Here is a 16048-nt window from a genome sequence, read left to right on the forward strand (position 1 = left end):
GAGCTTAAGTCACATGACATGTTTTTTTACTGTTACGTTAAACTGTGGGTCTGAAATAAAAAGAATTAGAATTTAGAGCTGGCTGTCTACAGTCATACTTTTATGTCTGTCAGATTTCACATATTTCTTCAGCAGCTTCTTCTTAAAGTTTCCAAGGTGAGGACATTTGTTTTTCTTGAAAAATAGATATATATATACAATTTAGAGGGTGAAATTCGGGTGCTCAGAGATCATTCTCTGTAGAAAGAAATTTGAGAACTTTCACAGTGAGAGTCCACCCTTCATCATATGGCTATCTTAAAATGCACAAAGCGGGTCATAGTTAATTCTGCAAATGAGAGGTTTTATATGCTTTGATTAATGTACATTATTCATGAAGAGTAAATTGTGCGTGAATATAGATATGTGCTGTATGTTGTTTTACAGCTGCTTCTTGGGGCCCAGGACAAGGATCATCCGAAAAAACATTTCTTCTGTAACATTGTTCAAATAGCTATTTTTAGATAATGTCATTATAATAAGTTTTCATTATTACTTTAGTCACTATCAGTGGAAGCAATTTACCCTTTCTTAGATTTACATATTGATCCCCAAAGTAGAGGAACTCCATTTTTCTGTGAAGCTTTCACTATGGTTATTCACATATCTTGTCAGTTTCCAATATTTCAAAATTATAGGACTTTTAAAATTCTTTTTATTTATATTGGCAGGTTTTTCTTTGAAATGAATTATTGAAAATGAAATACAATTTTTAAGGGAGGAGAACTTTGTTGAAAACTGACCTAACTCTTTAACTTTGATACCTTTGTCTTACATGAATATCTGTTTAAAAGAGAATTGATATATATTTAATTCAATGGTTACAATATTGACTGGAGGAAAAAAAAGTGAATGAATTTAGGAATTCTACTTTGTGCTATTTTTCTGCCAAGATTGTGAGTATGGCAAAGTTTTGTTCATAATAAAACAATGGTCAATAAGTATTTGAGATGCAGGTGCCCACTTGATACATACTGAGCTTATGTGAAGGGTCCCCACATTGTCAGTGGATTAATGCCTGCTGATTCCTTGTCACGGGGTAGCAGTGTACGCACTCTGAATGTGGTAGACCAGGGGGCCAATTTTCTCACTTCATAACTTTGAATGAGGCCAAGCTTTGGCTTTAAGCTGTTGTGGGGGAATGAGTGGGTTTTGATATTACTTCCCTGCTTAAAAGTGGTAGTGAGGTGTCTAGGACTTCACATTTAATTCAATTTGAGGGCACATTTCTTTAAAGATAATTTCTGGCAGTTTTTCCATCAGCATTTCTGTTGTCCCACCTGTGTTTCATCAAGGATAAAAGCACCAAAGCAAAGAATATTATTTAAAAATTGTTAGATATATTCTAATGTTGCCTATTTTTTAGGTTTTGATGAACAAGGATCCAAGGTCCCACTCTTAAAATTGTTCCTTTTATTGGCTGATTCAGATTGAACCTAGGATAATTAGGATATTCATTCCCAATTTTCCCTTGTAGTTCAGTTTAATTACTTTAATCTTTGTATCTCAACTCTTTAGTGCCTGCAAGAAGTTTCTGTTATTGGTCTATGACATATTTGAAGTACTTAGCCCATTTTCCAAATGGAGGAGATTGATATTACCAAAGCCAGGATGCCAACTTTTCCTCCTGACCCAAAAGTCTGTGAAAATTGTCTTCTTACGCTCCAAAACATAGACCCTAAGTTGTTACAATTCTAACATCAGAAATTCTTAATCATACAGTGATAGGTATTGACAATTGTAGCCAAGTTACAAGAGTAGAGTTTGCCTCTTTTATATGTAATTTCATCCTTCTTTAGAATCTAAATAGCGGAATGTACATATAAAATTTATCTGGATTTTTAGAAAGACTACAAAACAATATAATACTATTACATTTTAAAAATAAGCAAAGATGACTATGGCAATTGTAAGTAGGACTGTTATACACAAGAGTTAAGGGGACCATCTTTCTCCTAGGCTTGGAAGTGTTTAGTTTTTTTAAAAAGAATTCCATAAAATTTTGAATTTTGAGAGGAATGTAAAATGTGGAAAAATTAGAGTTTTAAAAAATTTGTGTAAAATAAATAATTTTTAAAAACCTTTAAATTATTTTAAAAAACCAAAACCTTAAGATGATATCTAAAAAATGACTACTTAGAAAGTTCATTTAACAAACCTTTATTGTACTTACTATGAACCAGCTGCTAGGGATTTAGCACGGGTTTAGTAATTCTCTTCCCTTGTGGAAAATAAATTCCAAATTGACTTAAATCGCAGGTACACAATCAAAATTTGTTGATGCATGAGTCAGTGAATGAGTGAGTACTATACTCTGCAAAGTATAGGTTTTCCAAATGATCAAATGGCTCCCATGTACCCCTAAGTGGGGCTGACAAACTCTATCTGTAGGGCTGGCTGGACAGCCTTGTTGGAAAGCTCAGGGGACTAAGCATAACATAATGGTTAAGACCATGGAGTCAAAATTCTTGGGAAGTTTTATAAACTTTCTAGGCTTCCATTTCCTCAATGGTAAAGTGGTGAAATAGGATCTTTTGTCTATATTGTTGTGTGTTAAATGCAAAGATGTTTATCAAGGGGACGTAGTAGGGATTGCTGGATGGTGAATGCTCAATGAACAGTAGTAGCTCTGTTAATGATGGTGCCCTTTATGGTTATATTTTTGTTGAAAAACACCTTCTTTTACTTACCTTTGTTTAGTGGACAGAGGCAAATCCAAGTGTAGCTTCGGGAATGGGGATCATTAGCTTACATGTAAAGCTCTAACTAATATCCTTTTAAGAAAATGCGTTTGCAAACTCTGTGCCAAAAGTTCTCAACCCTTCATTGTTTTTGATTACTGCAAATCCTTTTATTTTTCATTTTCCGTAAAAGTATGATTTCCGTTTAAGGTGTCCTCCCTTGTTTTTCCCCTGATGAGCTGTGGAGTTTCTTGGCCCTGGGTACAGGGAACCGGCCACTTCTGTTCCGATGTGGGACTGCACCGCTGGCGCCCGTGGCCCGGTTCTCCATGTGCGCCCTGCCAGCACAGCTGCTAGTTCAACTGAAAATTGATTTGGGTGAAGTACAAGGCCTGGAATATGGCGCAGGAAGTGAGACTTTGATGAAGTGAAAAGGGGTATGTCTAACCCAAACCAAAAAAACAGAGTTAGAAGCATCAAAGATGAGAGGAGAGAATTTTCTGCGGGCCTACTTATCAAGTGGCCTGTTTACATTTCATCTGGGGTTTGCACTTGGTACACAACAAAAATGTACTTAATAGTAGAAACTATTTCTAACCTAAATAATTTCATCATAGTCTCGTGTTCTGACAAAACTTGATTTTTTTTTACTCAACTGAAACAGCAGATTATTTTTATTCTTGGATGGATGCAAGATTGTCTACCTTTTATCCTGTGATTATGTGCTGCAGACCTTTGCACAGTTAAAATGATCCTACAGGCATCCATCCATAGTAAAGTCAATCAAGAATACTGTGGGGGTTTTGGTCTGTCTTTACTGATAGCTCTCAGTAATTTTGATCCAAAACCCTTTTAGTGGTAGTTTAATTGTTTTTCTCCCTTAATGATAAAATATCTGTGAAAAACTCTGTGCATTACAGAAGTGTAATATAGATTATCTGCATATAGACTTCAATATCCGTTTTTCCAAGTGCTTTCTTAAAATATCTTCTTTTAATCAGGCCAAGATTGTGTAGTACATTAAAGGAATTCTTAAAAAGTTTAAAAAACTTGCTAGATGACCTCAGTATGGTCCTATTTAACATACCCTTGGGAGCATGTGCACGAAATACATTGTGGTTTGAGGTTTTCCAATCCAAACAAACTTAAAAGAAAATACAGCTTTTAATAGAAACTATTCAAATTCACGCAAAAATAGGTATGTATCTCACCACTGAGACCATTTAAAAGCATCATTATCTATCATAAGAATCAAAAGAGAATGTGTTATCCTGCTTTTTTGATTTTGCTTGAGACTGTATATTTCGTGATTCTAGTGTATTACCATCTTTGAATGAACTGCTCAATTAAAAAAAACCCTACATATAAGAATGGCTGAACCTCTGATTAATGTTTTTCTTTCTCCTTGATGCCATGACTTGTGGGTGGGGAAGAGAGGGCAAAGGGTGTCACAAAACTGGTGTTGTTGAATCGAGTCTTCACATTTGTACCACACAAGTTGAATCCATCAGGTGTAAGACATCCCCCTGCAGCATCACTTCTGAGAACTACTGGGAGGGAAGCGTCCGAGCTGAAGCCTCACAGCTGGCCCTGATTTCAACTGGTGCCAAACACCTGCAGGCTCTAAAAGGATACCAAAACAGAGCCCCACCCCGTGGCAGCAGGCCATCGCTTAACAACCCTGCCTTAACTTTGCATCACCGTCAAAATTAATTTAACATTTTCTACAGAAACCTTATTCTTCCCGTCCCAGAAGGCCATTACAACTCCTTTAGCAAATCTTTCGTATGGGATAAGTATGTCATAGAAACAAACAGAGTGAGGTATTGAAATAGTTGATAGCTTAAAATTATCTGTTGTTTTCATATCATTATTTGTGGAAGTCTGTGAAGTTGGAAGTTTTATTAATCTCTAGGCTAACTCGTATTCTCTAAGTGATTCTGTTTTAGCACACTTTGGCAAAATATCTGAGCATCTGGGAAAAAAAAAAGTCTTCAGTAGTCATATAGTAAGCGCCAGAAGCACCCCAAAATATGGACCTGTTTTTTCAAGGCCTTTCTACCATACACACACGTGAGCACACACACACTATTGATGCATTTTAAAGATTGCTTTTTGAATTACATTAGTTGGTATTTATTGAAATACAGTTGCATAGCCCTGGGAGGGTTATACGAATCAAGCAAAATTATATCCTTGTCTCTAATACTGCTGGGAAATACGTACATGTACTGCTCCCTGCAACTGGGAACCAGTTGATAGAGATTTGAGGTAAAGCAGTATGTCTGGAAGGAATTCCTAGTAGACAAAGGAGATAACAAAATAAATTTTATATGTTCCTCTGAATATGCATGACACATTTTAGATGATGAACAAATTCAGATATATTATGTGTGTTTGCTTTATGATACTTGGGTACAATATTTTAAAAGTCTTGGAGAAATAATGTGTTTTAGCCAAATGATTAAATGAAATAAAAATTGAGAGTTTAAGGCTTCCATTTTATATTAAAATATAAAGTATAAGGCAATAAAATCTAATTTTATTTTGTTGAGTGAGGACAATCTTAATGCAACGCATCTTGTGTGTTATTTAGGAAACCCATGGAAATGTCAGATAATAATGGCGGAATTAGTATAACATTACTGCATTTTACGTTCATTTTTTCTATATACTTAAGAAATGTTGATGCACCAATTTCTTTGAACTCTCGCACTTATATTTATTTAGATTTCTAACTGGAATGCCTTGGACATTACCTGATTTACATTGATGGAAATAAGCCTGTAGAATTTATGTTAAAGAAGAAAAGCTTCCTTTACTTTTCATCTTTTCATGAAAATGTGAAAGGCGTGGTTCAGAGCAAAAGAGACCAGAATCACTTTTCGTTCAGTCAATCATTTATTCATTCATTCAGCAAATAGTAATTGATGGTCTGCCGTATATATACACCTATATGGTCTTGTATTAGTTATTTGGCAAGGGGCAGAGATGATGCAAAATAGTGAATCAATAGGATAAAGATGAAGCTACTAAACATTTAAGGAAATTGCACAGTCCAGTTCAAGGTAGAAAGTGTTCAGTGTCACAGAAGAGTTACACATAAATGTTCTGGATATTTTTAGTAGCAAGAAATAGTAGGCATAAAGCATCATGAGATTTTCCTATTTAATGAATGAACAAAAGCTTAAAATCTGACAAAGAGTTGCAAAATTTCTTAATCAAGAAAGTTGTGAAAGAACTCTTTATCCTTTTAAGTACTTTTTTAAAATTAGTTTATTATATTACTAATAAGTTCCTACTCAATAATTAAGAGGAATTTAATGGAGGGTTTCAAATTTTACCATTCAGTGATTTTGAAATTATTTGTGACTTGAGAACGTTCAAAGGTTTCTTGTTTTCTTTGTAAGGTTATTCTCTGTGTCTATCTGTTTCTCTTCTCTCTCACAGCTTATTCATCAAGCTCCACATATCTGGTATTTCAGACTAGAGATACGTAGTATAATCATTGGCTTTTACAGAGCCTTGAACTTTCAAACTAGAGACATAATTTATTTCTTTAATAGGTAAAAGTAAAAATCAGGAAAGGGTAGTCTCAGGGTAGTGCAAATCAAACCCACAATGAGGACCCTCCATACTGCTTTCCATAGTGGCTGTACCAATTCACATTCGTACCAAGTGGAACAAGGGTTGCCTTTTCTTCACATCCTCATCGGCATTTATAATCTTCTGTCTTTTTAGTAAAAGACATCCTAATAGGTGCGAAGTGATATCTCATTGTGGTTTTGATTTGCGTTTCTCTGATGATTAGTGATGTCAAGCATCTTTTCATGTACTTATTGGCTGTTTGTATGTTTTTCTTTTGAAAAATGTCTATTCAAGTTCTTTACCCATTTTTAAATGGAAATATAGATTAAATAACTTGAATTTGATTAATACAATGGAACACTATATTGCCTTTATCGTATTTTTGAGGAATGACATGGATAGTGTTCATTTTAAAGATGAAAAATAGCAGCATGAAATTATATATGGTATGATCTCAATTATGTAAAAATGCATTCTTTTAAAACAATCTTATATTACTTCTGTAATCAGAAAAAAAGATTAAAATATCCCTATCGTTTAAATAGTTTCTTAAGTGGAAATTTAAAATGAACTCTGGTTATTTTTGAATAGTCAAAACAGTTGCCAATACTGAATATCATGACTTCACAGATTTTTTCAAATGAAAATAGTTTGCATTATCATTTTTATTGTAGTTATTTACATACATTAAAAAACATTCTAGTTGTTTTATTGGTAGTACTGAACATGAATGATGATTGACAGGGACTGAGCACCATTGATATTTTGAGAACTTCTAAAATGATTAACAGTGAAGGAGGAATAGACATAAAATTGTGTATTCAGAGCCTAAAGGGACCTTGGAATAGAGTTCTACATTCTGTGAGAATTCAGCAGTTAAAAATAGACTCTAAATTTTGCAATTTATCTCATTTATTCGACACTTGTGCTTTAGGTGTTGTACTGAGAAACCATTTCCTAATGTAAGGACATGGATATTTACACCTATATTTCTTCTAAGAGTTTTATAATTTTTAAGTCTTACATTCAGGTCTATGATCCATTTTGAGTTTGTGTGCGTGTGTGTGTGTGTGCACTAGTGCACATGGTGTGAGGTAGGGAGTTCAACTTCATTATTTTGCGTATGGGTGTATCCAGTTGTCCCATCATAATTTATTGAAAAGACTATTCTTTTCCCATTGAATATTCTTGGCACTCTTGTTCAAAATCAATTGACCATTAATATAAGGGTTAATTTCAGAAATTGATTGTTCATGAATGTATTCTTTAATTTCCACATTTGTATGTATTTGTCAAACTTTCTAATGTTGATTTCTCATTTCATTGTGTTTGAAAAGCACATTTTGTATGATTTCAGCTCCTTCAAATTTATTGAGGCTTATGTTATGTCCTAGCATAGGATCTGTTCTTCAGAATGTTCCATGTGTTATTAAGAATGTATATTCTGTTGGAGTATTCTGTAGATGTCTGTTAGGTCTCTTTTGTTTATACCATTGTTTAACTCTTGTGTTTCCTTGTTGATCTTCTGCTGAGTTGTCATATCCATTGTTGAAAGGGTGTTGAAGTCTCCAACTGTTATTGTTGAGTTGTCTCTCCTTTCAATCAGTTTTTGCTTCATGTATTTTTGGGCTCTGTTGTTACATGCATGTATGCTTATCGTCATTATATTTTCCTGACAGATTGTCCCTCCATCATTATAAAATGTCTCTTTTTATTTCTAGTAACATTTTTTAATTTTAATATCTATTTTCTGATATTAGTATAGCTGCCTCATTCTCTTTTATGGTTGGTGTTTGCATTGTACATCTTTTTCCATCCTTTGATTTTCAACCTGTTTGCATATTTGAATCTAAAGTATCTCTTATATAGACAGTATATAGTTGGATCCTGTCTTTTTTTTAATCCAATCTGAAAATGTCTGCCTTTGGATTGAATTGTTTAAGCCATTTACACTCAATGTTATTATTGATATTATTGGATTTACATGTGATAATTTTGCTATTTGTTTTCTATGTGTCTCATGTCATTTTTATTCCTCTGGCCCTCCTTCATTGCCTTCTTTTGCATTAAGTGGACATTTTCTAGTATAATATTTTAATTCTTTTAACAGTTTTTAATGATGTTTTTAGTTATTTTCTTATTGGTTTATCTAGGACCTGTAATATACATCTTAACTTATCAGAATTGACTTCAGTTTTATACTGACAATTACAGTGAAATATGGAAACTTTACTCCCATACAGTTCCTTTTATGTATATATATTTTATATACGTAACAACTGTGTATATTACAAACTCAGCAATACACTGTTATAATTACTACTCTATGTAGTATGTTATATAATATAAATCTTTCAAGGAAGCTGATAAAAGAAATGAGAGCAAGTTTATATTTATAGAATTTTTAAATTAATCTTATTTATGCTGTCTTATTTTCTTAATTTCTTCCTTTGGATTGAGTTATAGATTTGAGTTGAATCTGATGTCCTTCCCTTACTCCAAATCAGCTTTTTCTCTTATCCACTTCCCTTGTGCTATTATTGTCGAATATATTACACTTCTATATGGGCCCAATAGTACACTTTATGTACATACTATTTATTGCAATAGCTTTTTAAATCAGTCAAGAGAAGAAATACGTAATTATACTGTTTTCTGTAATTGCCTACATGATGCTTACTGGCATTCTTTTTGTGTGTCTGTGTGTGGATTCATAGTACTGTATGGTATCATTTACTTTCAGCCTGAAGAGCTTTCTTTGGTATTTGTTATAATGTAAGTCTGCTACCAACAAATTCTCTCAATTTTTGTTTATCTGGGATTATCTTTAGTTTGCCTTCATTTGTGGAAGACAGTTTTGCGGGGGACAATATTCTTGTTTGATAGTTTTTCAATTTGAGCACTTTTAATGTTGCTCCATCTCCATCTGACTTCCATGATATCTAATGAGATGTTATATGTCAATCTTATTGGATCCCCTTGTGTGTGATATCATTTTTCTTTTGCTCCTTTCAGAATTTCCTCTTTGTTTTTTGAACATTTTGAGTATAATGTGTCTGGGATGTGTGTTACAGATGTGTAACATACATCTGTGTCTAGGGTTTGTCTTACGTTTATCCTACTTAGAGTTCATTGAGCTTCTAGATATATAGATTAATATTTTTCATGGAATTTGCCAAGTTTTCAGCCACTATTTGTTTGCTATTTTTATCCCTTTCTCATATCTCCTGCTGGTACTTCCATTATGCCTACGTTGTTGCACTTAATGGTATCTCACGTTTCCCAGAGACTGTTCATTTTTCTTTATTCTTAATTCTTTCTGTTTGTCACATTGCATAATTTCTGTTGATCTATCTCTAAATTTGCTGATTCTTTCATCTGCCAATTCAAATGTGTGGTTGACCCCCATAGTGAATTTTTCGTTTCAGTTATTGTACTTTTTAACTTCAAAATTCTATTTGGTTCCTTTTAATAATTTTAATATTTTCATCTCTTTATTGATATTGTCTCTTCAATGAGGTGTTGTCCTCACATCTTCTTTTAATTTGTTAAGTATGGTTTCCTTTTGTTCCTTGAACATATTTATAGTGGCTGCTTTGAAGGTTTTTTTCTGCTAAGTCCACCACCTGGGCCTCTTTAAAGATAGTTTCTATAGTTTTTTCTTTCTGTGTATTGGTCACATGTTACTGTTTCTTTGCATGTCTCATAATTTTTTGTTGCTGTCTGAACATTTTAGATGCCCCCAGTAATCCCAAGAGTTGTTTTGCTTGTTGCTTACTAGGTCAAACAACAGTGACCTGGGTGCATCAATTCTGTGAAGTCTATTTTCCCTGCAATGCTCAGCTTCTGATGTCTCAGCTTAGATTGTTTCCACTTGTTTATATCTTTTACATAGGGGTAGCTACGGAGCTGGCATAAGCCACTTATTAGCCAAAGGTTGTTCTTAGCCAGTTAGATGTATATCCTTTATAGTTGGATGTGTATGTGACTTAGAGGCTGCTATCACCATTTAGGGAGTTTACTTTTTCTTTTCCCCACTTTCAGCCAGGGACTAGTAGCTTGGGGATTCTCACTGTGATTGCTTCTGAGAGAGCACAACCTTGGGTGTGCACACTGTTGCCCAGACTTCCAGGGGTATGTGTGATTTTATTTTTAAGTATAGTTTCCTCGGCATTGCGCCTGGGTCAGAGTAGCTTACTATTAAGTCAGCGGTTGGTCAGAGGTTGTTTGAGCCCCCATGCCAGTGAGGCTTCTGCATGTCGATGGGTCAAGTTGCAGCTCAGTGAATGCTTTCAGGTATGCCGGTACATCTTGCTCTGATTACTCCTAGTGGGTGCAGCCTAACACATAGGCACCCCTTCCTTGACACACAGAGTGGACTGTGATCCAAAAAGGGCTCTTCCTGAAGGTCTCTGTCCCTAGTTCCCTCTGTTAAACTTCTGGTTTGTCTCCTGTTTTACTTGCATCCTGGAGCTACCAGCTTTCTCTCAATTGCTCTCCACCAAGATCTCTACTGTTTTCAACAATCTCCTTAGGTCATTAGGCATGGAGTTTTCCATTTTCTTTTCCAAATAAAGTCAGTCCCTTCAGGTAGAGCTGGGGAGATCTTCAGCCTTATAACCTACTATTTCCTCTTGGCTATTCCTGCCTGGAATATAGCTTCTGCAGTGCAGGCTAAGGGGAGTCAGAAACACAGCAGCCTGTCCTTCATGTGATAAAACCATAGTCCCAGAGTGAGAGCTGGACAGAGAAGATCCCATTATCTTGACCCCACCTGCTTGGAGTAAAGCACGTGGGTTAGATCTTTCATAACATGGAGCTATGGAGCTATGGTGGTAGTGGTAGTGATGTTGGAGTAAAGCACGTGGGTTAGATCTTTCATAACATGGAGCTATGGAGCTATGGTGGTAGTGGTAGTGATGTCAATGGAGTGATCCATGGCTCAAATGCCACAGACCCACACTATTCTTTCTGAGATTGAGTAGATTTTCCTGAGTGAAAGTTTTTTTTTTTTTTTAATATGCTGTATGCCCTTAAAATAATTTTCAGGGACTTTAGATGATTTTTTAAAAATAATTTTTACCAGGTAAATTGCTTTATTGCTGGAAAAGGGTCTGCTGAGCAACTTGCTCCATCATTTCAGAAGATCTGTTCCTGTGTGCTCTACCCTGCCTCTTTCCAGGATACCCTGAAATTATCTTTACCCTATCAGAATATCCGTGTGCTAAATTTCTTTTACTTTGTGCTTGGTGCTCACCCTCTTTCCAAATGTGCTTGCACCCTTAAGAAGGTCTGTGCCCTGCTGTTGTTCTTAGTCTCCTTGTCCTTAACCTGCCAGGTTTGGTCCCCCATTTATTGCTTTTTAAACCCTGTTTCTGAAAGACAAGTGTAAAAGTTTTATGGTAGTGTTCTTACAGTGGTCCACCAAAGAATACCTGGGTCAGAATAATCCTGGGACCTTGTTAAAATTCACATTTCTGGGTCTAACAAAGCCCAGTGGTTTTTTTTAAATTGACGTCATAATAGTTTATAACATTGTGAGGTTTCAGTTGTATATTATTATTTTTCAGTCACCATATATATGTGCCCCTTTACCCCTTATGCCCACCCCTTAACCCCCTTCCCCTCTGGTAACCACTAATCTGTTCTCTTTGTCCATGTAATTGTTGATCTTCCACATATGAGTGAAATCATACAGTATTTATCTTTCTCTGTCTGGCTTATCTCACTTAACGTAATACCCTCAAGTTTCATCCATGTTGTTGCAAATGGGACAATTTTGTCTTTTACATAGCTGAGTAGTGTTCCTTAATATATATACACCACGTCTTCTTTATCCATTCATCAGTCGATGGGCACTTGGGTTGCTTCTTCATCTTGACTATTGTGAATAATGCTGCCATGAACATAGGGATGCATAAGTCTCTTTGAACTGTTGATTTCAAGTTCTTTGGATAAATATCCAGTAGTGGAATAGCTGGGTCATGTGATATTTCAATTTTTAGTTTTTTGAGAAATCTTCATACTGTTTTCCATAGTGGCTGTACCAGTTTGCATTCTCACCAGCAGTGTATGAGGGTTCCCTTTTCTCCACTTCCTCTCCAACATTTGTTGTTTTTGGTCTTCGTAATTATAGCCATTCTAACAGGTGTAAGGTGATATGTCATTGTAGTTTCGATTTGCATTTCCATGATGATTAGTGATGTTGAACATCTTTTCATGTGCCTGTTGGCCATCTCTATATCTTCTTTGGAAAAATGTCTGTTGATATCCTCTGCCCATTTTTTGATTGGATTGTTTATTTTTTTGTTGTTGAGTTGTATGAGTTCTTTATATATTTTGGAGATTAATCCCTTGTCAGATATATGATTGCCAAATATTTTTTTCCCAGTTGATGGGTTGTCTTTTCCTTTTGTTCATGGTTTCCTTTGACTTGCAGAAGCACTTTAGTCTGATGAAGTCCTGTTTGTTTATTTTTCTTTTGTTTCCCTTGCCCGAGGATATATGGTATTCAAAAGATCCTTCTAAGACCGATGGCAAACAGTGTAGTGCCTACATTTTCTTCTAGGAGTTTTATGGTTTCACATCTTACCTTCAAGTCTTTAATCTACTTTGAGTTAATTTTTGTGTATGGTGTAAGATAATGGTCTACCTTTATTCTTTTGCATGTGGCTGTCCAGTTTTCCAAACACCATTTATTGAAGACACTTTCCTTTCTCCATTGTATTTTCTTAGCTCCTTTGTCGAAGATGAACTGTCCATATATGTGTGGTTTTATTTCTGCAAAGCCCAGTGATTTTTAATGTGTTTAGAAGAGGCTCAGGAATTGGCATATGTAGATTTCCCAGAATTATTCTTGTATAAGTTGTATTTTGAGAACCATTACAAGGGATGGTAGAAGATTAAGTTGGAAGTATAGCTTTGGCCCTAATTGTGAAGCCGTCAAATATTACTCTAAAGGATTTGGATTTTCCCTCTGGGCTAAGCATTGGAAACAAAAATGGCATTAGGTTTTTTTCAGTGGGACCCCGATTGATTTTAGATGAAAAAAGCATTGTACTAAGTATCTTTCATGTCTTCTCAACTTTTTTGATGTACTTTCCCCTTTGTTCCCGGCACCTTGTGTGTTCCTCACCTCTCACTAAGGACTTAGGATCCTCATCCTATTATCAGTCTATGTTTCCTCTCCTTTCTTTGCCTCTGTCTCCCCACCAGCTCACCATTACCCCATCTACCCTTCCTATCAAAGATCTTAATGCATCACTTTCTGTTTCTTTCTCTTTCAAATAAAAACTTACAAGAGTGTTTCAGCAATTCAAATAAATTTCTAACCCAGGTCATGAGTGTAGGGAGTTATTTTTAATATGATTGTCTCTCTTACCTATTTCTTGCACTACCTTCTCTTCATGGCAGAAGTAAAAGGGACAGTAACTTTGTACCTAAATTCTGAAATATTATCAGCCTCTCAAATTCTGAAAGATTGTCAGCCTAATATAGTCATTGATAGAAAAGTGAAGACTTTTCTAACAAGCCCATATGTATCATGAAATTCATTTGTGGGAAATATTAATTTGGACACAGAGTGCAAGATGACTTGAGGGGTGCTTTTAAAATCATAGGAAAGAAGATCTTGTGGGAGGCTTTTTCATAGATCAATTAGAAGATTCTCTTCTGAATGGTTAGTCTAGGCATTAGGTCTAGAAGGCCCACACTGAGATGATAATAGTGTGTCTAGGAAATAAGAGATATAAGCCACATTAAAAATACGTGATTGAGGGCCGGCCTAGTGGTGTAGTGGTTAAGTTTGTGTGCTCCACTTCTGCAGCCCAGGGTTTGCGAGTTTCGATCCTGGGCGCAGACCTGTGCAACACTTATCAAGCTATGCTGAGATGACATCCCACATACAAAATAGAGGAAGATTTGCATAGATGTTAGCTTAGCAACAGTCTTCCTCAAGCAAAAAGAGGAAGATTGGCAACAGATGTTAGCTCAGGCCCACTCCTCCTCAAAAAGAAAAAAAAGAAGAAGAAGTAGTTGGACTCAGGGCTACTTAAATATTGGGAACACTACAAGTTAGAGTCAAAGATACCATAAGTGTCTAGTATCCAGAATATATAAGAAAATCCTACTTAACAATTAACTTAACAATAAAAAGACAAATAACTCAGTTGAAAATGGACAAAGGATTTGAATAGACTTTTGTCCAAAGACGATATACAAATGGCCAATCAGCACATGAAAAGATGCTCAGCATCGTAAGTTATTCGGGACTTATAAACCAAAAGCACAGTGTGATACATCTAGGATGACTATAATGAAAAACAGACAATAACAAATGCTCTTGAGTATGTAGATGTATTGGAACCCTCACACATTGCTGGTGGGAATGTAAAATGGTGCAGCTGCTTTGGAAAACAGTTTGACAGTTCCTTAAAATGTTAAGCATGGAGTTACTATATGACTCAGCAATTCCACCGTCGGGTACAAGAACTGAAAACATACGTTCACACAAAAATGTGTCCACGTATGTTCATAGAAGCTTTCTTCATAATAGCTAAAATGTTGGAAACCACCCAAATTTTCATCAGCTGATGAGTGGATAATCAAAATGTAGTTTATGCATATGATGGAGTATTATTCATCCATAAAAAGGTATGAAGTACAATATATGCTACAACATGAGTGGCCTTGAAAACATTATGCTAAGTGAAAGGAGCTAGACGTAAAAGGCCCCCTACTGTATGATTCAATTTATATGAAATATCCAGAATAGACAAAACCATAAAGATAGAAAGTAGATTACTGGTTTCCAGGGGCTGAGGGAAGGAGGGGAAATGGAGAGTGGTTGCTAATGAGTATGGGGTTTCTTTGGGGCCTGATGAAATGTTCTGCAATTAGAGAGTGATGATGGTTACACAACCTTGAGAATGTATTTAAAGTCACTGAATTGTACACTTTAAAATGATGAATTTTGTGGCATATAAATTATATCTCAAAACAAAAACAAAAAAGATAACAAAGAAATTCATTGTCAAAGAGCAGAATTTGGAGTGTTGGGATGGTTTAATTTGACGTATGTGGAAGAGCATGGAGAAGAGGCTGAGTTAGGTCCTGAGTTTTAGAAAAGAACAGGATATCTCCTGTACTCCCTTAAAAGCTGGTTCCTTTGTGTTTATTGGCCTCTGTATCCCCAATTCCAGGCACACCGTAGAACTACAATGTAGTTATAAACAGGACAAATAGAATATCCGTACGTCCGTGAAAATGTGGTATTACATTTTGATTCTGACAATATCTTTTTGTATAGTATTCTAGTAACTACTGCATGGATTACAATGTACCTATTTAACTTTCCATAATCTACTTAGAATCAGTATTTCACTCTTTTAAGTGGAATGTAAGAAATTTACCATGACATCGGTCCCTTACCCCCTCCCTTTGCGTTATATTTGCCTTATATGTTACATCTACATATATTGAAAACCCCATCAGACAATATTATAATGTTGGCTTTTAACCATCAAATACATTTTAAAGATCTCGAGAGGAGAATAGTCTATTATATTTACAAAGATAATTTACTATTTCTGTTTCTCTTCCTTCCTTCCGGATGTTCCCAGTTTCCTTCTAGCATCATTTCTTTTCTGTATGAAGAGCTTCTTTTAGCAATTTCTTTACAGTTGGTCAGCTGGATAAAATTACCTTCATTTTCCTTCATCTGAAACATCTTTATTTCACCT

The 16048-nt window shown here is 35.3% G+C and overlaps 1 protein-coding gene across 23 annotated transcripts in view; it reads left to right on the forward strand.

Annotated features, from left to right (window-relative positions):
• The window catches only part of SUGCT (succinyl-CoA:glutarate-CoA transferase), a 749104-nt gene that overhangs the window by 327481 nt on the left and 405575 nt on the right, over positions 1–16048 (forward strand). For 2 of the 23 annotated variants that reach the window (XM_070615475.1, XM_070615482.1), the window contains one exon: positions 427–4088. The exons of the other annotated variants lie outside the window; for them this stretch is intronic. In XM_070615475.1, the coding sequence (XP_070471576.1) occupies positions 427–507 (81 nt within the window). In that variant the 3' untranslated portion in view covers positions 508–4088. Of the gene's footprint in view, positions 1–426; positions 4089–16048 lie in introns of those variants that run through there. 23 annotated transcript variants of the gene reach the window in all.

The sequence above is a fragment of the Equus przewalskii genome, chromosome 4, assembly GCF_037783145.1.
Source record: "Equus przewalskii isolate Varuska chromosome 4, EquPr2, whole genome shotgun sequence".
Lineage (NCBI taxonomy): Eukaryota > Metazoa > Chordata > Mammalia > Perissodactyla > Equidae > Equus > Equus przewalskii.